At 42.9% G+C, this 25,215-nt stretch overlaps 1 protein-coding gene and 1 long non-coding RNA gene across 5 annotated transcripts in view; one reads left to right on the top strand and one right to left on the bottom strand.

Moving 5' to 3' along the window:
* PREX1 (phosphatidylinositol-3,4,5-trisphosphate dependent Rac exchange factor 1) overlaps nucleotides 1-14,984 on the top strand; it is a 267,990-nt gene extending 253,006 nt beyond the window's left edge. For all 4 annotated transcript variants that reach the window (XM_075901238.2, XM_075901236.2, XM_075901237.2 and 1 more), the window contains 9 exons: nucleotides 917-1,134; nucleotides 3,289-3,388; nucleotides 4,853-4,996; nucleotides 6,016-6,130; nucleotides 6,662-6,728; nucleotides 7,333-7,520; nucleotides 8,234-8,336; nucleotides 8,987-9,054; nucleotides 12,685-14,984. In XM_075901238.2, the coding sequence (XP_075757353.2) occupies nucleotides 917-1,134; nucleotides 3,289-3,388; nucleotides 4,853-4,996; nucleotides 6,016-6,130; nucleotides 6,662-6,728; nucleotides 7,333-7,520; nucleotides 8,234-8,336; nucleotides 8,987-9,054; nucleotides 12,685-12,727 (1,046 nt within the window). In that variant the 3' untranslated portion in view covers nucleotides 12,728-14,984. The remainder of the gene's footprint in view (nucleotides 1-916; nucleotides 1,135-3,288; nucleotides 3,389-4,852; nucleotides 4,997-6,015; nucleotides 6,131-6,661; nucleotides 6,729-7,332; nucleotides 7,521-8,233; nucleotides 8,337-8,986; nucleotides 9,055-12,684) is intronic.
* LOC142818856 (uncharacterized) overlaps nucleotides 1-25,215 on the bottom strand; it is a 144,284-nt gene that overhangs the window by 49,720 nt on the left and 69,349 nt on the right. The window lies entirely within an intron of this gene.

Consider the following 25,215-nt stretch of genomic DNA (forward strand, 5'->3'; position numbering starts at 1 on the left):
TTCCGGAAAAGCGGCTGCTTTTCTGGAATAAGTGGCCCAGTGTAGACACAGCCTGGGTGTAGGAGCAGTGGTGTGGAGCTGGCTATGCCACCTTTTTACGTGACCCAGGGATTCGATTGTCGGTAGGGCAGCTTTGAGCTCTCTTTGCTGCACCTCCAACAAAGAAGATTTGCCTAGGCTGAGGATCTGGCTGTTGGTCTTTATTGTCTTAGTTCATTTATTGTTGCATTTCATGCTTCATACAAGTAATCTGTCTCTCCAAAGCCCTGGTGTGATATATTCAGCTTCATTTTGCAGAAAACACTCTCTCAGGAATGCGAGAGGCTGGTTCATCCTACCTAGGGCATATTAGGAGGAACCTAAGGCCCCCGGGAAGCCGCTCTTCATTTATTCATGCGTTTCCTTTTCTTGCCCTTTGCATGTTCTTTGTATAAGCTGCAATCCCCTTAAGTGTGACACCGTTTATCCGGCCTGCATAAGACTGCCTTGCGGAATCTCCACAGTGTTAACCGTGCTCCCACCGAGCTTGCCAGTCAAACATGAACCAAGTGGTCCCATATAGGCATGCCTGTTAATGGATATGGGAGTTAGGGGAAGTAGCATCACTAAGAGTGGAGATCCTGATTCACGAATGCCATTGTCAATTAAAGGAATCCGGCCACGTCTGGCACTGATAACATGGGGAGCCTTATTTAGCCTCTCTCAGTCAGACAAATGGACAAGCAGGTACAGGGCAACAGGAGGGGGGAAACACAAGGGAGAAACACAAGGTTTGGAAAATCCTCTTTTCTTACCCACTCCCGATAGGGGACAGAACGGGATTCAGAGCAAGCCAAAGGTCATACAGAGAGACTGAGACGGAATGGAAGACAAACTTCCTCTAATTCCTTTATGCCTCTCTTCCCCTCTCTGGCAGATACTGAGCTGCAGTTGAGACGAGACGTCATTTTCTGCCAATCCCTCGTGGCTGCTATTTGCACTTTTTCTGAGCAGTTGCTGGCTGCTCTCAGCTACAGATACAACAACAACGGGGAGTATGAAGAGAGCAGCAGAGATGCCAGCAGGAAATGGCTGGAGCAGATAGCAGCCACTGGGGTTTTACTCCACTACCAGTCCCTGCTGTCCCCCAGCGTGGTAAGAGAGATGCTAAAGACTGGGTCTCACAGCTTCACCAGGAATGCTTGCCTCTCTCTTGGCCTCTTTAAGGTCACCTAGTCACTTTCCTCCTACTAACCTCCTGGCCTTATATGGAAACTCCTAACCTGTCAAGGAGCCCGCTGTTCTTTACTGTGGATTAACGTCACGGGGGGTTTTGTTTGTTTGTGTTTCATTTGTTTGTTTTTTGTGAAAGTAATTTATTGCCATCTCAAAATTCTTTATAGTCTAACAACTCAGCTCTATGGTAGTAAAGTAAAACAACAGGTGTAAAGTACACTGGACATCAGACTTGCACACGCATTGAAGGTGTTCTATGTAGTCTTCACTGAAGTGCACCTACTTCATGTTTTACAATCACTCCAGACCATGCGTTCTCTCTCAACAACACAACATTCCCAGAACGTTTAGAACCAGGCATTTGTTATAAACTGTAAGTAACATGTATCTAAAAAGGACAGCTGGGAAATGTAAAAAGCAAAAGACGAAGAGCACAGTTGCTAGGAAAGTATGTGTGACCTGACCTCTGCTGGTGAGAAAATGAATTTCAACAAGCAGACAAAAGGGCTACGTCTACACTGGCCCCTTTTCCGGAAGGGGCATGTAAATTTCACGAGTCGTCGTAGGGAAATCCGCGGGGGATTTAAATATCCCCCGCGGCATTTAAATAAAAATGTCCGCCGCTTTTTTCCGGCTTTTAAAAAAGCCGGAAAAGAGCGTCTAGACTGGCCCCGATCCTCTGGAAAAAGTGCCCTTTTCCGGAGGCTCTTATTCTTACTTCAAAGTACTTTTTCCAGAGGATCGGGGCCAGTCTAGACGCTCTTTTCCGGCTTTTTTAAAAGCCGGAAAAAAGCGGCGGACATTTTTATTTAAATGCCGCGGTGGATATTTAAATCCCCCGCGGATTTCCCTACGACGACTCGTGAAATTTACATGCCCCTTCCGGAAAAGGGGCCAGTGTAGACGTAGCCAAGTAGTGTTCCCAGCGAGAAGGGCAAATCTGGGCCTTTCTTGTTTGCAGGTCAGGGCCACCCTTAGGATTTATGGGGCCCTATGCAGTAGTATTAACTAATAACTAGTAAGTGATTAACTAGTAACTAATAACTGAATTTACTAACACAGTAAATTCAGAGACTGAGGGTAAATAACTGGGGTTGGCAACAGCTTGTGAAAGGCTTCATTACCACTCGAATGGCCCTTTCACAGAGTCAGTGTCCTGCCAATAGGTCTGCCAGGCTTTTTCACTTTTAAATTCACTAGATCCTCTATGGAGGAAGCAGAGCTGCAGAACAGGGATAAGAAGAGGCAGTCGGGTGGACATTAAGACCCAATAGTGCCCCAAATTTTCAGGTGCCCTACGCAATCTGTTTAATGGCAAGGACAGCTCTGATGCTGACTGAATTCACGGCATATATTCAGCACTGGCATTGGTATTAAAAGTTCTCTCTTATGCTGACTTATGTGCTCCAACACTGACAGGCCTCACATCTGGATCAGAAGGGCAGGGCTCTGCTGGCTTGTGGTGAGCAGAAAACTGTCAGGCAAGAGCCATCAACTTCTGCAGGATCTCAACTAAAATAATAATTTTAGAAGGAAAATGAGTGTGAAGGGAAACCAGTTCTGAAAAAAGCAAGAGCTATGGAGTGAGACATATTTTATGTCCATTGCTAAATAGAAACCTGACGGACAAGGTGTTATACAGTGCACATCTGTGTCATTCCTTGAAACGGCAGAAGAGGCGCAGACACAGATATATGTCAGCCTAACTGACTAACTGGCTTAGTCCTCAGGTCATGATAGGGGGAGAAGGAGGCACATTTTTGGAGAAGGGAGTTTACTCCACAAGATCCATTCATTTCTTAGCCTCCCTTCAGAATCTATCAGTACTGCTGATGGTGAACCTCATGTCCACTGAGAACTGGTCTGAGGCAGCCAAAGCTCATTTCAGACAGTCGCCAAATGGAAACAACCTTCACTCGTTACTGACCTGTGCTGGATCTGATAAAAGACCCCATCCCCTGCTCTCAGGCTCCTTCACTATCCAGTCCTCCACACCTCTAATGTCTGTGCTTGTCTGCTCCTACTCTCCCTGTGGATAGATTACCCATTCGTGCTTGTTTCTCTCCACCATAGAAGGAAGAGCGGGCTATGCTAGAAGACATCTCAGTCACTCTGTCTGAGCTGGACAAGGTTGCCTTTTACTTCAAGGAGCTGGACGAAAGCCTAGTAGCAAGTGAGCTTTTTTCAGCTTTTTTTCAGTGGACATGAACTCTCCCCTCTTGTTGTATTGCTGGTTAGTTTACGCAGTGAGGTTAAATCCTTCTGAAATGCACAATCCTGAAAGGAGCTGAGCATCTCCTGTGTCATGCTGAGTTCCCTTAGCTTCCATGGCATGTAATTGGAGTGAAAGTCACTCAGCACCTTGCCCAAGGGTACCTTGCACAATTGGGTCCTAAAATGGTAACTCACATCAGCTCTGGCTGTTCTCTGGACCAGGTAGGCAAGGCACATAGCCAGTAGGGATGTAAAAGGTTATCTGATTATCTGGCTAAACAATATAGCTGTAACCGTTTATCGGTTATCTTTTATTTGTCTGACCATCCATTTTTGAAATATCGAGACTCAAGCAACAGGTTCAAATCCTACCTGGATCTGCTTAGCCCCATATTTTTCTAAAATGGATACACTGAGCACTACATCACTTTCTGTAGATGGCAATTGGTTAGAGACTTTAAAAATGAGGGTGCCCACTGCATGTTAATAAAATCCATGGTAGTTCCCATGAAAATACAGAAGGTGATTTACCAAAGTGACCAAGAAACTTCTCTTTCCTTCCATTGTTGTGCTAGCTGGCTATCCTTCCTCACACCCCAGAGGTGGCTGCACTTTTTAGCTGCAGTGTGTGGAGCACCTTGGAATCTTACATGCTTCCAGGCACTATAAGAATGCAGGCTGGTATAATGCAGTCTGAAGTTTGGAATAATCAGTATTGGTATTTCTGTCAACTGTACTGGCTAAAGTTATGACCAGCCATAAGTCATTGCCGAGGACCTAGCCCCAGATCTGTTCATTGATTACTCAATAGTCAGGCTGGTAGCATAAGCCTAATTGCCAACATTCATTTGATGACGCCACTTGTAATATCTCTACAATTGGAAACCACTCGGCCCAGCCTGTGTTTCTTGCCAAGCATCTGGAGAGACGTGACAGCTGGAGTGAGCAGTTCCAGACAGATGTGTGTAAATCACCCGCCTTTTAGCAAAGGCCAGGGCAGACACCCCTGCCAAGTCCAAGCTTACATGACAGGACTCTATTATTTTTAACCATATTTGCTGCAGTAGTGCCAAGGGCAAGGCAAGAACAGGGCCCCGCTGGGTCAGGTGCTGTAGTAAACAGTCCCACTCTAAAGTGTTTAGAAATTTGATAGGAAAGAAAGACACACAGTGTGGGGGAAGAGATCTTGCGTACAAGCAAAACAATCTGTGTGGTGTTATCAGATATCATCTTAATTGATGGCATGTCTTGTAAACAACATGCTTCTTCTGAGCATATCATCTCTCAATACAGGACCTCCCTCACTTGCTACCACTTCTAACCTTTCAGAAACAAGATGTTATTCAATGGACTGATGTGCTTAGATGTTGCTAGTCTCTGCAGTCTCAGTAAAACACAAATGTCTTTACTGTTGCTTCCCCAGACACTCCAGTCTTCTACCAGATTGAAGGAAGTCGCCAGGCCTTGAAGATTATCTTTTACCTTGACAGCTACTACTTCTCCAAACTGCCATCTCGTTTTCAGAATGGGGGAAGCTTGAAGCTGCACACGGTGCTCTTTACAAAAGGTGCCCCCAAAATTCTTGACCAAGAAAAAGAAGTGATGTGAATAGAATTAGTTGCTAAACATTTTAAGGTTCATTGTGAAGGAATGGCCATAAAGTTGTGATTGAAAAAAAAGTGACAACTCCATAGGTAAAAATGGATCCCCTCCTTCCGAATGACAATCTACTATACTGGAATAGGGGATTAATATGCTGTAGATGGTTAGGATGAGATATTCATGGGGGTAAGATTATCCTTACAGATACCTGCTGTGAGGTTTCTTGCAACTTCCTATGAAGCATCTGATCACTGTCAGAGACAGGACATTGTACAAGACAGACTACAGGTCTGCTCCAGTCTGGAAATGTCCATATTCCCTAAGCTATAGAGCTTGTCTACACTAGATGGTAGATCGACGCTGCAGTGATCGATCCACTGGTGGTCGATTTATCACTTCTGCTTCACGCAATAAATCAAGCTCCACATGCTCTCCCGTTGACTCCGGTATCCACCAGGATGAGAAAAGTAGCCGGAGTCAATGGGAAAGTATATCTCCCACTGACCTTTCCATGTGGAAGACACCGTGGTAAGTAACCTTGACTTCAGCTATGCTATTTATGGGTAGGGCGGGAGTAGGTGTAGTGTAGACTAGGTCATAGACTGAGATAGGTAAAGGAGGCATTTTTTTCACGTGTGTATTCATAGAATCATCTGGGCTGAAAGTCGAGGGATATCTTGAGGATCAGCTAATCTGTTTTCATGCATTGTGGCATACAGCATAGGATACTTCCTTCAATGCAAGAGCAGTATGATCATATTCCAATGATCTTGTACCACAGTAGCCATTGGCCTTTGAGATGTCATAATGAAAACTGTGCTTCACAGAAGACATTTCCATAGAGGGAAATAAGATCATTCATCTTATTTTCTATAGGGTTGGTCATTTACACAATTTTGTCAATTACCTAGCAGGGGGATGAAAACAATCACATGATAAAATGATATACAGTAATATATTTATTAAAATCTTATCTCCTTCCAGCTCTTGAAAGCCTGGAGAGCCAGTCACAGCCAGGTGACTCATCTCTAGAAGAACTCCAGCAACAGATTAATGGAGCCTCACTTGAAAAAGTGCAGCAGTATTATCGCAAACTCAGGTAATGTGCCTTTTCTATTGTCCCGCAAGACAAAAGAAAATGGTGCTGTTTATGCAGGACCTTTCATAGACAGATTTTTCTGTCCTGGTGGTTTCATGTCTTATGCACAGTGATTCTTTGAAGAAGCATGTGATATGAAAAGAAAGACTCTAGGGACAATGATATTCCATTTAAGATTCACATGTTGTTTTTTTAATCAGGTGATTTTTTTTTTAAATCTCCAGTGTATTAGAAACCTTAAATAGTTTAGCAAAAATAGCCTTAATTGTAAAATCCTCCTGGGATATAGAATGTGTCAAGCAATTTCCACCTATGTTGGACTTAAGATTTTTTCACCGTAGATAAAATTGAGCTAAAGAGACTTTTCATTAGTCTTCAAGGCCTGTAGAAAGAAATAATCCAAGTGCTTAATAAGAAGATATACCTTATTGGCCCACAGAACTGCCCTTTCATATCCAGCTGAGATGCTATGCAGTAGTTAGTGAAGTGAGATTCTCACCCACTAATCCAATTTTTAATGGCTAATCACAGGACATTTTACCTTGAGAGATCCAACTTGCCTACTGATTCCAATACAACAGCAGTGAAGATTGACCAGGTATTATTATTATTTATTTTATGGTCGTAACTTGCAGCCCCCATCATGGACCAAGACTTTGTAGCACTAGCTGCTATAAAAACACAGAACAAAAAGATCTTGAATCAGCCTGAGGATCAGTTAGGGTTCCATCACCCAGCAATGAGTACCATCACTTTAGCACTGAACAATCACTTAAGTCCATTTGAATGGAAATTTTGTTCACAACATACAGGACAATAAAAGCAACCTCTCCCAGACCCTCACCTAAAACTCAATTCAATAGTAAACACAGTCTATATCTGGGTAGATGCTTCATGTGAATGTTTGCACATGCTATGGAAGCAAACAGAGATTTGGGTCTTATAGGGGAGAAAATTCAGGGACTCCCCGATCTGTGCAGTATTAGCATATACTGTAAAGCAGATGGATATGATTTTTGTTCACTTGCAACGGACTGTCTTAAACCCTCATCAAGTCCTCACGTCTTGTGTTGAAAATCGTATCTACTGTGAATAGTTGTTACTTGAGACCTACCAAGAGTATTAGAGTCTGGGAAAAAAAAGTTCTTATAAGAATCTATGTAAATATGCCACTGATGCATGTGTCCACTGTTCCTATGTAGCTTATTCGCCCCATTAATGCAATGGATGAGCTGTGTAGACTGATGAAGTCCTTCATAAATACAAAACCCCCCCAGTCGGGATATTCTAGTAGTAATACATCAGGAGCTGGGCTGCTGCCTATATCTTCAGAGCTTTGTTACCGGCTCGGAGCCTGTCAGATTGCCATGTGTGGCACTGGGATGCAGAGGTAAGATTCAAGAAGCCCTCCAAGGTACTGTTGAGATATTAATTTTTCTTCTGTATAAGAATCTGATACCTGAGCCAGTTACATAAAGCTAGAGAGGGATGGATCTCTGACAAATTAAAAAGAAAAAAGCCCTTTGGTGGCAAGTTTTATTTTAGGGTGGACTATGACGACTGCGACTGCTGTGACATCAGGCACTGCTGGACAGTGGTTGAGACACAAAGTCCCAGTGCAATTACTGATAACCTATGCTGGAGGGGCAGGGGGCACAGAGCATATGTCTTTCAGACAACACGGTCTTTGATCACAAAGGTGACCTCTAATACATGTTTTTTAAATCTTTTGTGTAGGCTCTCATAAAACCATTTATTGAAATGGCCCACAATTTCAGTGTTAAAAAGAGTCATTTTTAGAAGAGTTTTAAATCATGGAAGACACATGAACTACATTAGAACTGCAGTGAGACACATGAAATCACAGCAGTATAGCTCACTTGCTGTAGGGGAGGTGTCATTGAGCTTAACTGCATAACTGGTTATATATTTTTAAATGAGAAGCCAAAAAGTAAATCTAGAATGGTGCCGTGGCCAAGTTCATTTGTAGTTATTGGCTAAGTAGCTTTGTTAAAAGCCCTAACTCAAGACTTTATTAAAAGACACAAGTAATTTTAAAGAATGGTTTGTGAATGTATTATTCCCTTATGTACCCATGTCCAGAAGTACATTGAGTGTGTCTCTGGAACAAGCAGCCATCCTGGCTCGAAGTCATGGACTTTTACCCAAATGCATCATGCAAGCTACAGACATCATGAGAAAGCAAGTGAGTAGTTAGATCCTTTCTACTACTACTTCCTTCGTTGGATCCTTCCTTAGTATGCCACCATCTTAATCCCTGGGATCTCTTTATAGCAATTTCAGTTAATTTCTCTGTGGAATTATATGTTGTGTATAAACATACCTACCTCCACACACTGTAAAATTTGTACAACTGCATGTACACCTTGCAGGAGCAAATTCTGACCTGTGCACGTGGAGACATTAGGCTATTTAAACTGCATACCTGGGGCTACATTATTTAAAGTGCATGAACAGATATTTGAAAAATGTACAAAATGTGTAGGCTTATGCCTTTATACAAACGTATAAAAGAAAAAGAGTCTGGCCTTGGAAAATGTAGGTCACAGAGTATTCTCATACACGTCCTGTTTATTCTATAACATGTTCTCCTGCCTACAACATTATATAGTGGAAATCTCCTAGTGTTAGATACTATTGCTTCTAAAGTGCTTTGAGACTTCTGTCATTTTAAGTAAACACAGATGACTGATGTCCCCACCCAGTGGCTTTCAGTGCTACTAAAAGTAGTTAATGGATTATAAGATAGAAATCAGACTCCTGTTAGAGTATTTTCCCTTTAGGGTCAGATGTTTTATTGATATTATCAATGCCATAAATTCTGTGTTTCCATAGGGACCAAGGGTTGAAATCTCTGCTAAAAATCTTAAAGTGATGGATCAGATGCCGCAGTCTGCACCCCGGTAGGTCATTATGTACAGTACGTATTACCTGAATATTTGTGTTGCATCTTTGCACCCAGCTGTGACATTTCCTTCTCAAAATGGCATGCCCTTTAACACCAGTACACAAAACTATCCCAGCCATCACTATGCTAAACCAAGTGCACCAGTATTTAAAAAAGCTTTGTTCAAAATCCCCTGTCACTCACCATTAACTTACAGAACTCCTGCGTTGTCTAAATAAAACATCACTGATTTTTTTTTTTTTGGACAGTGGGAATATGTTTCTAAACCTCAGTGACTGTCAGCTATCTGTGGCATGCCGAGGAGCAGAAATTCTTAAATGCCAGATCTGACTGCAACTATGCAAAGATCATTCATGAGCTAATATTTTGGCCAGAGCCCGACCAAGTGTCTGGAATAGCCTGAGTGCCTCATAATTTACTGCAGAGTGGGTTTAAGAGCAAGCAGCTCAAATTAACTGAATTTATGGTGATGTACTTCCTAGAAGAATCAATTACCTGAAGTCATAGCCATTCTGTTGTTATCTGAGGCTCAAAGCCTGAGAGGTGCTATTCACCTGCAAATCCGGACACAATTTCAGGTGGTTGTTATTATCTATTTCCAAGAGAAGCTGTTTTCACCAATTTCCTCTCCCTCTGCCCTCCTTCCCCTCTCAGACAGACCAAAGAGAGTTCTTTATAGCTTCATTGAACATTCATAGAATGCTAGACTATGCCCATGGAAGTCAGGGCACATCTACACTTGCCCCCATCTCGAGATAGGGATGCAAATGTAGTGTACCGAAATTGCTAATGAAGTGCGGGATTTAAATATCCTGTGCTTAATTAGCATAAACGCATGCAGGCACCATTTTGAAATCACGTTATTACGAAATAAAACGCCTCGTGTAGTAGCGTTATTTCGAGAGAAGACCCTTCTCTTGAAATAACTGTTACTTATAAAGTTAAACTCCTAATTTTATGAGGCGTAACAGTTATTTCGAGAGAAGGGTTTTCTCTCAAAATAACGTTGCTACATGGGGCGTTTTATTTCGCAATAATACGATTTCAAAATGACGCCCGGGCACGATTATGCTAATTAAGCGTGGGATATTTAAATCCCGCGCTTCATTAGCAATTTCGGTACATTACATTTGCATCCCTATCTCAAGATAGGGGGCAAGTGTAGATGTACCCTCAGTGAGCCTGCGTCTACTCCTATGGAAGTTAATGGGATTCATTTGAGTAAGGCTAATCAGCACTGGCCCTTGAAATGAGAAGCGGAAAAAAACATTTAGGTATACAACATCTTTCCTGGATAGAGCAGGTTTATTCTATTATAGGGTGTGTTTACACAACAAAGTTATTTTGGAATAACGGCCATTATTCTGAAATAACTATGAGAGCATCTACACAGCAATTCTGTTATTTTGAAATTATTTCGAAATAACGGACGGCTTATTCTGACTTCTGTAAACCTTACTCTATGAAGAATAATGCCTATTCCAAAATAGCTCCACTTCTGGGCTACGTCTACATTGGCCCCTTTTCCGGAAGGGGCATGGTAATTTTTGAAATCGCAATAGGGAAATGCGCGGGGGATTTAAATATCCCCCGCGGCATTTAAATAAAAATGTCCGCCGCTTTTTTCCGGCTTTTAGAAAAGCCGGAAAAGAGCATCTACACTGGCCCCGATCCTCCGGAAAAAGCTCCCTTTTCCGGAGGATCTTATTCCTACTTTGAAACCCTATTGCGATTTCAAAAATTACCATGCCCCTTCCGGAAAAGGGGCCAATGTAGACGTAGCCCTGCTGTTTCGAAATACTCTCTCACCAGGGCTATTGTAAGTTATTCCTCCTGGGGCTCTAAATCGAGATAGCACGTCTACACTAGGGAAGCCTGCCTTGGACTAATTTTTAGGCTTCCCTGCAGTGTAGACGTGTTACTTCAAAATAAGCTATTTTGGAATAACTATTCTGGAATAGCCTATTCCAAAATAACTATGCAATGTAGACGTAGCCATCGGCTTTTGCGCAAAAACTTGCTGCCTGTCTACACTGGCCACGAGTTCTTATGCAAGAACACTGACGTTCTAATATATGAAATCGGTGCTTCTTGCGCAAGAACTCTGATACTCCTGCTAAGGAATAAGCCCTCTTGTGCAAGTGTTCTTGCGCAAGAGGCCAGCGTAGAGTGGCAACATGAATTTCTTGCTCAAGAAAGCCCTATAGTTAAAATGGCCATCAGAGCTTTCTTGCACAAGAGAGCGTCTACACTGGCATGGATGCTCTTGCGCAAAAGCACATGCCAGTGTAGACACTCTCTTCTGGAAGAGTTTTTGCGCAAGATCATGCCGGTGTAGACGTAGCCATCATGTTTTACCTGGTTCACTTTTGTAAGCCCTGTGAGAGGAGGGTTAGACCACTGTACATTTCAGTGTCAATTTTTCCTTGTCATCCTGTTTCTCTTAACTATATCCCATTGGGCCACCCTAAGTAATTGTTCGTTTGCAGAAAGTTATTTCACGCTTGTGGCATGAAAACAGTAGTTGGTGGTTGAGGTGAAGTTGCCTGTGACACAATTTGGCCTGGTTTTGCTTTCTCAGAGACCTTTCACAGGGAACAAGATTTTGGTTCTCATACATTGGCCTTCTTTTGGATTCCAAGAGCCTGCTCAGTAAGGGATGAACATACACTGTCTACACGTGACTCTGTGCCACATCCCAAATGTCAAGCATCACACTTCCATAGCAGTGACATTTTCCCCTTTTAATGAATATTCATTACTGAAGAGCTGTTTTTATGATCCTAAAGCTATAATGTGTTTGACGTAATTCAGGATAAATAACACTGGAGCTCGAGCTGTGATTTACAAAGTGGAGTGAAGGAGAGAAAAGCCTCATATTTGATTTTAGGGTTTTAAAGAACCTTCATTTTGGAAAGCTTATTTTTGAAAAAACACAGGTTCCTATTTGCTTTCATTGGTGTGAGGTGCATTAAGACTAAATGGAACATAACGGAGCAAAGGTAAATTCATTTCAGGTAAACTGAATTTGGGCTAAGTATCAGGAAACATTTTCTAACAGTGAGGCCTGTTAGACTGTGGAATAATCTTGGAAAGGAAGTTACAGAAGCCCCATCATTTGAGTTCTTTACTTAAACTTGGACAAAGCTGGAGAAAATGCTACAGGGAACCATCATGTACTGGGGAGATGGAAAAATCCCCATTTTCAGCACCTTGTCTAGCTCTAATTTCTGTGATTTTTTTTAAATGTCTCTGTAAACAAGATTAAATCACAGTGGAATGAGACTTGTCTCAGATACAAATATCCAGGAAAATAATAATAAAATTAATAATTTATGGATTGCCAAGAACTAAGGACCAAAATATGACTTGGGTTGCACAGCGGTGGAGTAAGGTCTCAAAAATAAAAGTCAATTTTATGATAACAGCTCTAAGTGTTTTAATTAGCAATTCTCTAATGACACATTTAGTTTGCGAAAGGATTAATAATTGCAACTAGCTGAATCTTTCCTGTCAGAATATCAGTGACTGCTTCTTAGAGCAATAAAGAAGCTGAAAGTCATATGCTAATTGTAGTAACTTATCATTATATAATGAAACATCCATTTTTAATCCTCCCTTATAGACTCTACAGGCTATGTCAGCCACCTTTAGATGGGGACTTATAAAAATGAAAGCAACACCCATGTTATGGAGTCATTAAAGTATTCAGCTGAAATCAACCCTGACCAAGGACCCATGACAACTGACACTGGTGGTGTTAAATGGAGACGGGAGGAGATGGTGCTGGGTGTCCTGTGTTCGGTAAGAGAGATGAATCTGCGAGGCCCGCCTGCTGAGAACTCCTACAGTATATGGGCAAAGATTCTTATTGGTTCCTTGGCTTATTGGAGAAGTTCTCTTACCATAAACACTGTAGAGCTGAGACAAAAGACGTGCCCCCTGCCCGAATGGCCAGAAGGAATGGCAATTCCATGTCAAGAAACTGCAACTTTACTAAGAATTCAGCTATGCTGCTGGCTGAAGTTGTGGCCTTCGAGTTATGGATCCATAAAGCAAAAGCAAGATGAAGCACATCTACTCTCCCAGTAGTGTATCTGGCATCCATTTAATTGCCAGCAGAATTTTGGTCAGTGGTCTCTTCTGTAAAAGCATGAGGAATACCACTGAGTTAACACACTGACCTGCACTTTTGAACCAGGAATAACTCAAGTTTCTGGTTTATTCACATATGAATATAAAGTTTCTCTTCTAGAGTCGTTTTCCTCCTCAGCCCAGTGAGAACCAATCTCTGTATGCTGCAGAGTACACATTCCATAATACTTCTTACCATTACTTCCTCTGACTTACAATAGAGGTCAGGTTTGGGATTAACATTTTTTTACTAATGGTCTATTATGTATTCTGGAAATACAATAATATTTTACCAGAGAGTTTGGCAATGAAGGATTTTTTAGGAGAAATTACAAAGAAAATAATTGCGGTCTTATAGTCTGATTATTTGAGCAGATGTAGTTTTTAAAAGAAGGTCAGAAGAACTATAGTTATTTATGTGGAGTGGAGTATTTGTTTTGGATCATGTTATTATATATACAAAATTTAAATAAAAATTATATTGTTTAAAATGGGACCAATATGCTGGCAATTACACAGCTAATCCCAGTTTACTGGAAACAATTCTACATTATTTAAAATCTTTCAGTATTTAAGTAGTCTTTAATACAGTTATTAAAATGTATTAGAAAGGTTTTTAAGTTAAAAGAAAAAGGAATCATGTATATAATGTACTTTATTTTTTCCTGTTTCAAAATTGTTCTCCATTCTGTCAGTATTAGCATTTGTGCAGTAATTTTCTCCAAATTACTGATACTCATTGAGAATGTCAGCAGTCTCAGGCCAGAAATAATGTTCTTTTGGAGTGAGTGCCTTAATAATGATTCACCCATATCTAATAAAATTCAGCAGCACTGGAGGAACCTAACGTTATTCTCTCTCACTGTAGAAAAGCCATAGTATCTTTTAAAACAATTCATTGTTAGGAGACTCCAGGAACTGTTTGGAGTGATGTACATTCTAGAGAATGAAGGGTTTCTTTTGTTTGTTTGTTTTGGGTAGGGGGTTGGGGGAGGGAAGGATTGTGTTAGTTTGTTTTTGTTCTGAACAGGGCATTAATGAACTCCAGTTTTATTTAGTTAACAAGCCAACCATCTCAAATATTATGTTAAAAATCATCTCTTCTCACGTGGCTGTGAAGGTTTTCTTAATTCGATTTCTTCAGCTGGCACAAAATTACTTACCACCAACTTTGAGGGGGTTGTATAGGCTTCCTCAATTATTAAATGTTTGAAATATTTTTGGTTTCCTTCATTGTCAGACTGAGTGTTTTTGGGAGAGGGGACACACGCTTGCTTGTTTTATTTCTTTTTAAGTATTTCTTCTGACCCACCTCAGTCCACAGCAGAGGGCTCCTGTTACATCCAAGACACAGGGGACAGTTACTGCAGTCAGATGAGCAGAACACATGGTTTCTAAGCAGTTGTGCTTCTTCATAACCTTGGAAGATCTAATCTTGCCTTTTGCTGTTGAGAAGAATCATTTCTTAACAAATGTCCCAACTTAAAATTAACTATAATGATATCTAAAAAAAACCCTATTGAAACACCCAAGAAATAAAAACGTAGGGGCCAGTATCCTCTTCTGGGGTAAATCAGCACAGTTTTGTTGAATTCAGTAGATCTGATTTATACTGCCAGTTGAGAACCCTGTCCTACATTTATGCAGTTCATACAGACCTTAAAGGCGCATAGAAGATGATCTAAGGGCATTTACACTGTGCACTGGTTTACATTAAAATGTATGTGTTTTTCTCATTAAATACATGCTAGAACATTTTATTATTAAAAGTTGGTTTCTATTACAATGAAAGAGGAGATGATTTTATTTATGTAAGTTACACCCTTTTGTGCTTTGTTGTTAAAGAGAGTTTAGGACTTTGCAGAGCCATGAAAAGTCAAAAGTTGAAGAGGTTTGGAAAAGTTGTTTTTGATATCTGATCAAACTGCCTCCGCAGTGCTACTCTCTTCCTGTTTGTGCAGTACCACCTACAAATGTAGTTTCACTTCAGAATTCTTACTAAAAATAGGACAGAGCATTTCTAAGGCTACATAATTATAAAGTTTGAGGCTAGGCCTGAAAAAGTGAGCACAGTTGGAGTTAGAAGGCTTATGCCAAACGACAAGTGAAATCAGTAGAGCAGGCTCAGGATATGGACTTTTCAGGACTACAACCAAAGTCAGAGTCAGATCCCAGGTGAGGGTGCCAATTTTCTAATCACATGAACCCAAACACCTTTTCCTGGCTCTGCCTCCTACCAGTGGCCCAGGGCCCCACCACTGTCCTGCCCCTTCTCTGAGGCCCCACCCCTCGCTCAATCCATTCCTCCTCCCTCCATCATTTGCTCTCCCCCACCATCACTCATTCATTCAGCTAGGGTTGGGAGTGAGGGTTCTGAGGGGGAGTTTGGGTGTGGGAGGGGGTTCTAACCTGGAGCTGGAGGTTCCTCTTTCCCCTTTCTCAAATTAAAAAGTTGTTCCCTCAGCAAAAGTGTATTTTGGCTGTAAAATATCTTTTAAAAAATATGAACAAGAAAAACAGGGTTTTTTTTCTCCTGTATCTACCTGAAAAAAAGCATTACCACAACAGGACATTGAACTATCATGCCCTTGCGCCTCCAGAAATGCAAAAAGTCCCCAAGGAGAAGAGGAAAAAATCCCAGTGGGGCAGACTGTTTGAAAAATGGTCAATAAAATTATGAGTCTGGTTAACAGAAAATATTCCTCTCATGTCAAATTCTTTAGCCCATCATGATCGAATGGCCTGATCTTAGCATGAGGAGGTTCAAAGTCCCAAATTCATAAAATCATAGGGTTGGAAGAGACCTCAGGAGGTCATCGAGCCCAACCCTCTGCCCAAAGCAGGACCAACCCCAACTAAATCCCTCTTCCCCATTCACACACTCGCCTTTTTCTGACAGCTCTTTTGAACCTCCTTTCAGGTAGTTGAAGGCTGCTATCAAATCCCCCCTCACTCTTCTGTAGACTAAATAAGCCCAAATCCCTCAGCCTCTCCTTGTAAGTCATGTGCTCCAGCCCCCTAATCATTTTTGTTGCCCTCCACTGGACTTTCTCCAATGCATTCACATCCTTTCTGGGGCCCAGAACTGGACACAATACTCCAGAGGTGGCCTCACTAGTGCTGCAAAAAGGGGAACAATCACTTCTCTAGATCTGCTAGCAATGCTCCTCCGAATGCTCCCCAATATGCCATTAGCCTTCTTGGCTACAAAGGTACACTGTTGACTCATGTGCAACTTTTCATCTACTGTCATCCCCTGGTCTTTGTCTGCCAAACTGCTGCTTAGCCAGTCGGTCTCCAGCCTGTATAAGTGTTTGGGATTTTTCCGTCCTAAGTGCAGGATTCTGCACTTATCCTTGTTGAACCGCATAAGATTTCTTTTGGCCCAATCCCCCAATTTGTCTAGGTCACTCTGAACTCTATTCCTACCCCCCAACATAGCTACCTCTCCACGTAGCTCAGTGTCATCTGCAAACTTGCTAAGGGTGCAATCCATCCCCTTAACCAGGTCACTAATAAAGATTTTGAATAAACCTCCAGTCTTGCTATGACACTAGCCCCTTTTCTGGACTTTGGGAAGTCCCAGAACCAATTTGCCACAGGTCCCCATCAGTAAGAAGGGATAGTTATAATAATGCTCACTTGTCTACCTCTCTGAGGATTGTGATGATTTACCAGGTCATGCTGGTAAAGAGATTTGAAAATATAAAACACTAGCTGCTAACTATCACAGTTTCACTGCTTCCACGATGACTAGGGTAAACACATAGGCAATGTCTGGCACAGCAAATCATACTAAATGGTATCTGAGGCAATCAATGGGCTTCTCGGACACCTGGGCATTATTCACTGATCAAAGACACTATCAGCCCATCCAACCCAGCTTACTCACAAAAGCAGATGTAGTTCTGTGAATAAGGTGACCATTGATTCACCCAGTCACCCTAATACAGCTCTTCACTACACTAACAGTGGTGTCACACCAAAATGTGCAAGTGAGACTGTCATTCTGTCACACATGGATGCATCAGTGAGATCTACAGCAGTACTACAGCCAAGAGTCTTTGTAGTAGAGCAAGGTCACAGAAGCAGCGGTTCCTGTTTTGGATAAAATTGTTTTGAATTTACCCAGCATCGGGGGCCATTATCCAGGATCAGATTCTGGCCTATTAAAACCAAAAACTGTTCATTGCTTAATTAGGGTTGTCCTAAAAATGTTTAACCCCCAACCCAGCCCTAAAAGCTAGTCATTCTGTGATTGCACATAAATTAGTTTGTGAGCCATGAATTCTTGAATTTTAAATCAAGCTCCGACACTGTTTAACCCTCTCTATTGCTCTTCCCCACCTGTAAAATGGGAATAATAGGACTACCTACCTCCCGGGGCATTGTGAAGCTTTGTTAGCTACTGTTTGTGAACTGCTTTGAAGTCTGAAAATGCTAAAGGAAGCATTTTTATTTTTCCTCACTCAGCTGAGAGTTAGCAAGGGAGACAAAGGGGTACAAGGGAGACAAAGAAGAAACAATTACAAAAGAACAACATATATTTCCCATAATTAGATAGTTGGTAACAGCAGGCTTAAGGAACATCAACCCAAAATACTTTTTACACATAAGCATATCTGATTTATTGTGTTACTCCTCATTGCTGGAATTGCAGTTATTGGATATTTCAGTGCCTCCCCTAATCTGGGAAACCAGTTTGTTTACTACATTTCTTGTCACTAGGGGAAAAAACCTCTGTTGTATAAGGCCAGATTCATCAGTCTTACTCATCTTGATTTACACTGTCATTTCAAGAGACTCAGAATCCAGCCTACAGTAATAGAAAGTTAATTGAATAATCACTTTAAAACATTGTCTTGGAGAGAGGGCACTTATTTTAGATTCAGGGTGCCCATTCTGAGGCTGAGTCACCCTTCAGCCACATTTGAGACCAATGTAAATCTACTTATTTGTGATCCTGAGTCACACTAGTGTAAGTGAATAGAACCTGTGTCAGAAGAACCTGTCAACAGAACCTGTCCATTTGCTAGCCGGATGCAATGCAAGGCATCCCAATATAACATTCGAAAATCTACCATTGGTCACTTGTAGGGGTACTGGAACTTGTAATACTTAAGGGCTGTGTCTACATTGGTGTGATCTTGCGCCAAAGTGGCCGCTTTTGTGCAAAAACATGCTGCCTGTCTACACTGGCGGGAAGTTCTTGCGCAAGAACACTGATGTTCTAATGTGTGAAATCAGTGCTTCTTGCGCAAGAACTATGATGCTCCCATTCAGGAATAAGCCCTCTTGCGCAACTGTTCTTGCGCCAGTGTAGACAGGCAACATGAATTTCTTGCGCAAGAAAGCCTTGTGGTTAAAACGGCCATTAGAGCTTTCTTGCACAAGAGAGCTTCTACACTGGCATGGATGCTCTTGCACAAAGGCACATGCCCGTGTAGACGCTCTCTTCTGGAAGAGTTTTTGCACAAGAACTCTTCTGCAAAAGAGTTCTTGCGCAAAATCATGCCAATGTAGACGTAGCCATAATGTCAAGAGGCTGCATCTCTGAGCAGAAGTAGAAGGACCTGATTCTTCATTGTACCACAGCAACTTCATGCTAGTGTAACTCCACTGCTAGTTTAAGAAGATGTGTCCAGAATAGGTGTGGCCTTTTGGTGCGGACAAATTAACATGTGGCCCCTGATGTGGCAGTGAAGACCCATCTGTTGAGACTTCAAAGACCACTGCTGTGCTACTGCTGCATTTGAAGATCATTTTGTGCCCAAGACCTTTCGCAGGGGCAAGGCTGAATGATACACAATGTATAATGTGTTTTTGCATGCAGCAGAACTTCTCATGTTATAGGAAGATGTTCCAGAAATGATAATTTGAGAGAGTTGTAGGGAATTCACATTTTCAAATGTTTTGTAAAAAAATACACATAAGAGTTTTTCCAGTGAAGTGTTGTTGTTTTTTTGCAGGGGAGGAAAGGTTAAGTTGTACCAGCCATGGTATATTTTCCTTAATGTTCTGTATTTTCAATTGAGCATGTGTCTCCTGCATTAGGATAAAAGCTGTAATATACTTCACAGATGTTCAGCTGAATGCATTGCTGTGATATCTGATCCATGGCATCATTTGGGGATTAACACTGTGGCCAGTAAACTATATTTAAACTCATCAGAATCATTATCAGGACATCCACATGATGGATCCTGTAATATTCAATGGGATTCACATTATTCCTCCAAGGTTTAAGGGGACAGGGAAAAGGGAATGGGATGGGCACACTCATACAAGGTTAATAAAACCACTAGGGCCAGTCCCTGGTGTCCTTGTTCAAGCAGAACTCTCTTAACTTGCAGGGGAGTTTTCCTGCAGGAGGACTAAGGAAATACTTCTCATTTGGTGCTCATGGCTCTTTTGGTTTATGGGGAAGAGAAGCAGAGAATCTGTTTTCCCTCAACTCCACTCAGCCCATTAGACACTCTTACAACAACAAAATATTGTGGAGATGGAAAATCCCAGGAAACCTGTACATGGCCTCCATACACAAGAACTTAGAAATATGCCTAGACTATAGAAATATGAACAGACATTAAATTAAGAGAGGCTGATGAAGATAACACACTCCTCTGTTCCCCTGCCAACATCCCAGATGGAGATAAACAATTGTTTCTTCCTAAATTACAAACTACACTACTATAAAAAGAAGCCTCAAACAAAAACAGGACAAGTCTCTGTAGAAAGAAAAGAAAAGATGAGGAATAACAGGAGCTAGCCATCTGGGTTAAGCAACAGAAAATCTAGCCAGCAGCTTTTCCTTCTCAATGCTTTGTTCTCAAGGATTTATATATACCTGCCTAGTCAGGTTACAAAGAGGACCCCAAAATAGGCTAATTAATTCCAAATCACAACCAACTCTCCCCCATGAGGTAGAGCTTAGCCCTATAGCACCTAGGTGGGGAATGCTGCCTTAATATAAGGCTTTCTCAGCTAGCCCCTCAGCAGTTGTTTATATAGAGTTCCCTGCCTTTCCTGATTGGATCCAGTGGCTTCAGCTCTGCTTCATTACTTACTCCTGATCACCTGAGTGGAGTTAGCCACTGAGCAGGGAGTTAATGTCTTGCTTGTTGGAAATCAGATAAAGTCTCTGCAGTGTTCTCCCAAAACTGGGCCTCTTTTACACCTTAGGCTCTCTACAGCAAAGGCCTAATCTGTCTGCTGCCCTAAGATATGGCAATGGTATTTTAAACAGTGAGTGGTATCAGAAGGCAAGACCCAGGTACTTACAGGAGCCTAGTTCCCATTGATTTCAATAGGAATGTAGGTATAGATAAAGCTCTGGGATGAGGAGTTTATGCTACTAGTCTACCAATACTGGGCCTAATTACAAACTGGAATAAATGACTGTGATCCTGTTTTCTCAGACCAGCAACAAGAAACTAGCAAGTGTTTCCACTGGATGTTGGTAATAGTCAGACTCTTACAAAAGGCTGGAATTCTCCCAAGTCTGCCACCATTACAAGACATGGCAACAAATATCAATGCTATTTCTGTCCTTTAAATGGAAAATTATCAAAAGAGCAAAGAGTCCTCTACATGTTTGTTTCAGCTTGCCCTAGATACAACAGAAAATAAGTTCTGTGTAGCAGGTGTATTAGCCTACGGATACACACACGCACTCAGAGTCTCTTGTCCCTCTGTGTACAGTACAAACCAGTATATAATGGCTTCATCTTAGCCCCCAGAGAGAAGTATACTCTTTTCTGGTGATTCTCACATTTCTTTCAGGGCCCCTTGGGTGGCTTCCAATCCCCTTCACGGGGAGAGCTCTTCCAGCATGTCCATTATTAGGCTGTTTAGTCCAGGAGCCTTCCCCTTGTTTGATTACGTTCTCTGTTGTATCATCTTTGGTGTCTGTCTCTGAAATATCAATGGCACTTACATCAGCCTGACTAAATGTGCCTTTTGGCAGCACTTCTGCGCTCTCACATTGCATTCCAAGCCCTTTGTCTTGTGCATCAGCTGTGATGCCCGGTGCACCATCCGTGCATGTCTCATTAGCCCTTTCCATTAGCTCTCTCTTCTGTTTATTATGTTTATAATTAATGTTATCAGTGATATCTAATTATTTAGGCTCAGATGTTCCTGTTCTGTACAGCGTGAAGAGCACCAAACACACTGAAATTGGCCAGCACGCAGAGAAAGTCAGTGACTTCATAGCATCTCTCTGATGAGCACGTGGAGGCCCTGCATGCACAAGGGAAACCCCACGCTAAATGAGTGATTGAGGTGTGCCATGGAGGAGCTGGGGACAGCCATGTTAGGATTAGGGATGTGAATGGGGAACCTTACCGGGTGTTGCTTTCTGGGTACTGGTTAACCAGTGCCTGGAAGCAGCCCCCCACCTGCAGCCCACCGCAGGCGGAGGGCTGCTCCAGCCTGGGGTGGGGGGCGGGAGCAGGGAGGGTAGGAGCCTGCCTCTTCATCCATGGGGGGTAGGGGGCAGGGAACAGAAGCTGTCAGGATTCACACCAGATGTGACCAGCAGCGTGTTTTGGCACTGTGTTGGAGGAAGGGATGGGCGCTGCTTCCAGTCACGGGAGGGGGTGGGAAGGTCTGACTTGGCCTGTGGATTTGCAGAGCTCATTCCTTCCTGTCAAAAAGCAGCTAATGCCTCCAGGCTGCTGCTGGCCACCGACATAACCCAGTCACCAGCTACAACCTGGGCAGGAAGGGGTTAAGTTAGGGCGGGCAAGATATGGCCTGCCAAGGCCTTCATTCCACCCTGAGGCTACCCGTTAGGACCCTCAGGCAGGGCTCAGAGCAGCTACTCCGTCTGCCTTTCTGCACAGGGATAGGGGAGAGCTTCATGTGCACAATCTTTCAGCTTCCATTGGCTGGTTCCACTGGCTGCCCCTGCCCCCAGCACAATCTCTCAGCTCCCATTAACCCCCCATGCAGCACAGTGAAGCACATGGAGAAGCCAGCCACTTAGACCTCTGGGGCTGTGGCAGGCAGGGAGTCTGCTGGGCTGCTGGCACCTGCTGGCCAGAGCCTCTCTGGCACCCTACCCCATCCCGTACCCTAACTCCCTGCCCAAGTCACCTCTTCCCCTACCTCCAGGTCACCACCCAAACCCTCTGGACCCCTCTCCTCACCTGCTCCAGGTCACAACTCCCTCCCAGACCGTGCACCTCCCCCCCCCCAGCACCCCAGAATTCTCTCCTGCTCCCATACCCCCTCCCAGACCATGAACCCTAGGTCACAACCCCCTCCTTCACCAAAACTCCTTCTCTGATCCCACACCCTTTCCTGCACCCCAGGACCGTGAGCTCCCTTCTGGACCCAACCTCTGTCCTAGACCCTGCACCCCCTCCATGGAAAAGTGCAGCCCCTGACCACTTACCAAACTCTTGAAGTGCCCCCTGTCAAAATGATTGCCCACCCCGGGTTAAGCCTTAAAGATGCATTGTGCACCAGGGCTCAGAAGAGAAGGGTGCATAAGGGATGGAGCAATTCCATGTTCCCTGGACCGGGGGGGGGGGAAGCAGGTGAAGACAGAGCTAAGCTGCTGCCAGGGAGGCTGCTGTGCAGTCTGCAGATTCAGGGTGGGAACAGACTGGAAATCACCTCCAGGGCCAGCATGCAGCAGGACTGTGCTGATGGACTGGCAGGGGAAGTGATCTGGCCCTGCCCACTGCAGTTTTGCCCTGCCATCAGCCTTGTGTATCTAGCCCCACTGCTGGCCTCTGGACCCCCCCCCCACACACACACACACTCACTGCTGATGGCGGAGCAGCTGACAGGCAGCGATCTGGCCAACAGCAGGACCTGCTAGCACTGATGGTGCTTGGGGAGACAGAAAATATGGGACAATGTATCCGTCTCTTAAAAGAATCACTTTAAGAAATGCTGATTAATGCTCTGCAGACTCTGCAGGGGAAAAATAGGTCTGTTTTTTAATGAATTAGGATTAAAATTAGTAATTAATGTTTGAATCAGGTCATTATTTTCTTGATCCTTTTTAAAATTAAATTTGGTTAAAAGCACTTGGAGGGCAATGAGCGGAGAATCATGATTATTTAATCAGCTTGAAATTACGTACATAATTACTTACACAAGTGAGGCATTTTTGGTTCAGATAATTAAAAACAATTAGCATGGTTTTATCGCAGTTTTAATGCATGAAAATCAAATTCACCTTATTAGTCAAGGTTGAAAACTTGCTTTTTTGGGGTTGAGAATTCTGTTTCAAATTACTGCATGAGAGTTAATGAAGACACCACATGAGCACAAGGCTGGGAAAGGAAGGATTTGCACAGGGTATATCTTTTATCTCTGATCCCACATGAACTCAGCCCTCTTTTATTTTTTCAATTTGTGTTTATTATTCTTTTGCATATGCAACTAAGCAACCTTATAGCCAATACAAGTCCTAATGTATCTTGCCACAAGGGACAATACACATACTGGGCCTTATTTTCTCTCACATACAGATTCATACAATACATTTCACAGCCAGAAGGGACACTGTGATCATCTAGTTTGACTTTGTGTATAAACAGACCGTCTGTACTTCCTAGAGTAGATCTTTCAGAAAAACATCCAATGTTGATTTTTAAATGATCAGTGATGAGGAATCCACCTCAATCTCTGGTAAATCGTTCTAATGGTTAATTCCTCTCACCGTTAAAAATGTATTCCTCATTTCCCATCTGAACTAGCTTAGCGTCAACTGCCAATCATTGGATCACATTATACCTTTCTCTGGTAGGCTGAATAACCAAAGATTAAATACTGGTTCCCCATGGTGCTTATAGACTGTAATCAAATAACCCCTTAAGGTTCTTTTTGTTAAGAGAAACAAAGTGAGCTCCTCAATTCAGTTGTAATAAGGCGGGTTTTCTAACCCTGTAATCACTGTCACGGCTCTTCTCTGAATTCTCTCCAATCTATCAACATCCTTCATGAAATGGTGAACACAGAAGTGGGCACGGTTTTCCAGCAGTGGTCATTCCAATGCCCAATACAGAGTTTGGCTTAGTACAAATCAGATGTTGCACCAATCAGAAGAGCTGACAGCCTGCATGGGCGCTGGGCAAAGTGAGGGGCCCCCGCTCCATGTTCCTCTGCAGAGAGGGTGAGGCTGGGGGTACCTGTCTCTCAGAGCTTCACAGAGCATGCAGAGTGGTTCTCTGGCAGCAATTAAAAGGGCCTGGGGCTCCAGTCACTGTTTATACCACATCCTGCTCATAGCCTGCTCTTTCACCCTCTCCCCAGCATGCTCTGGATAGCTTTGAGGGCTGCCTGGCGGGTGTGGGGGTGGCGGCAGGCTATGGGTGACACTGAGGGCTGTCCCTTCTGTCTGAGGCCCTGCCCTTTCCAGGAGCACAGCGCTCTGCTCCCTCTCCCCGGCCAACCATGCTCTAGAGCCTAGCAAGTCTATAGGCTTTCCTGGATAACTGCTTCTCTGCCTTTTGGCTAAGATCAAGTGTGTGTGGGGGGGTCAAATCACTAGCTCATAGTGAAGACATAGTCTATGTCCCTTTGTGGATCCTGGCCTAAGTGACTTGCCCAAGGTTGCACAGCAAGTTGTGTGAACCAGACACCATGGCCCTTTCTTAAACTCCTCTTCTGCGCACCTCCCATCTAGATGTTTTCTTTGCCCTTGCCCATCAAGAATCCTCAGAAACATTGTTCAGAACCAGATTTTATTATCAGTAGTTTCAGAGCCACTTAAAATCTTTCTAGCAGGCTAATACTTCTTAGTTTTACTCCTCAGAACCAGACAGTTTTAGCTGTGGTCACTAATATGACTATAAAATACTTTAAAGAAATCTATGGTAACACCAGTATTTCACAGCAGTAGGTAAAAACTGTGTTGGTTTCAAGAGAACCAGTAGGGGTTGGTTTTGTTCCACTAAAGTAAATAAGTGGAGAGAAACACTGATGTCACTTGCAAAGAGTGATTCCATTTATTATGCCCCTTCTCAATAAATTTTCAGGAAACACACTGCCCCCTCTCCCT

Source organism: Pelodiscus sinensis, chromosome 17 (assembly GCF_052426305.1).
Source record: "Pelodiscus sinensis isolate ZL-2025 chromosome 17, ASM5242630v1, whole genome shotgun sequence".
Taxonomy (NCBI): Eukaryota; Metazoa; Chordata; order Testudines; family Trionychidae; genus Pelodiscus; species Pelodiscus sinensis.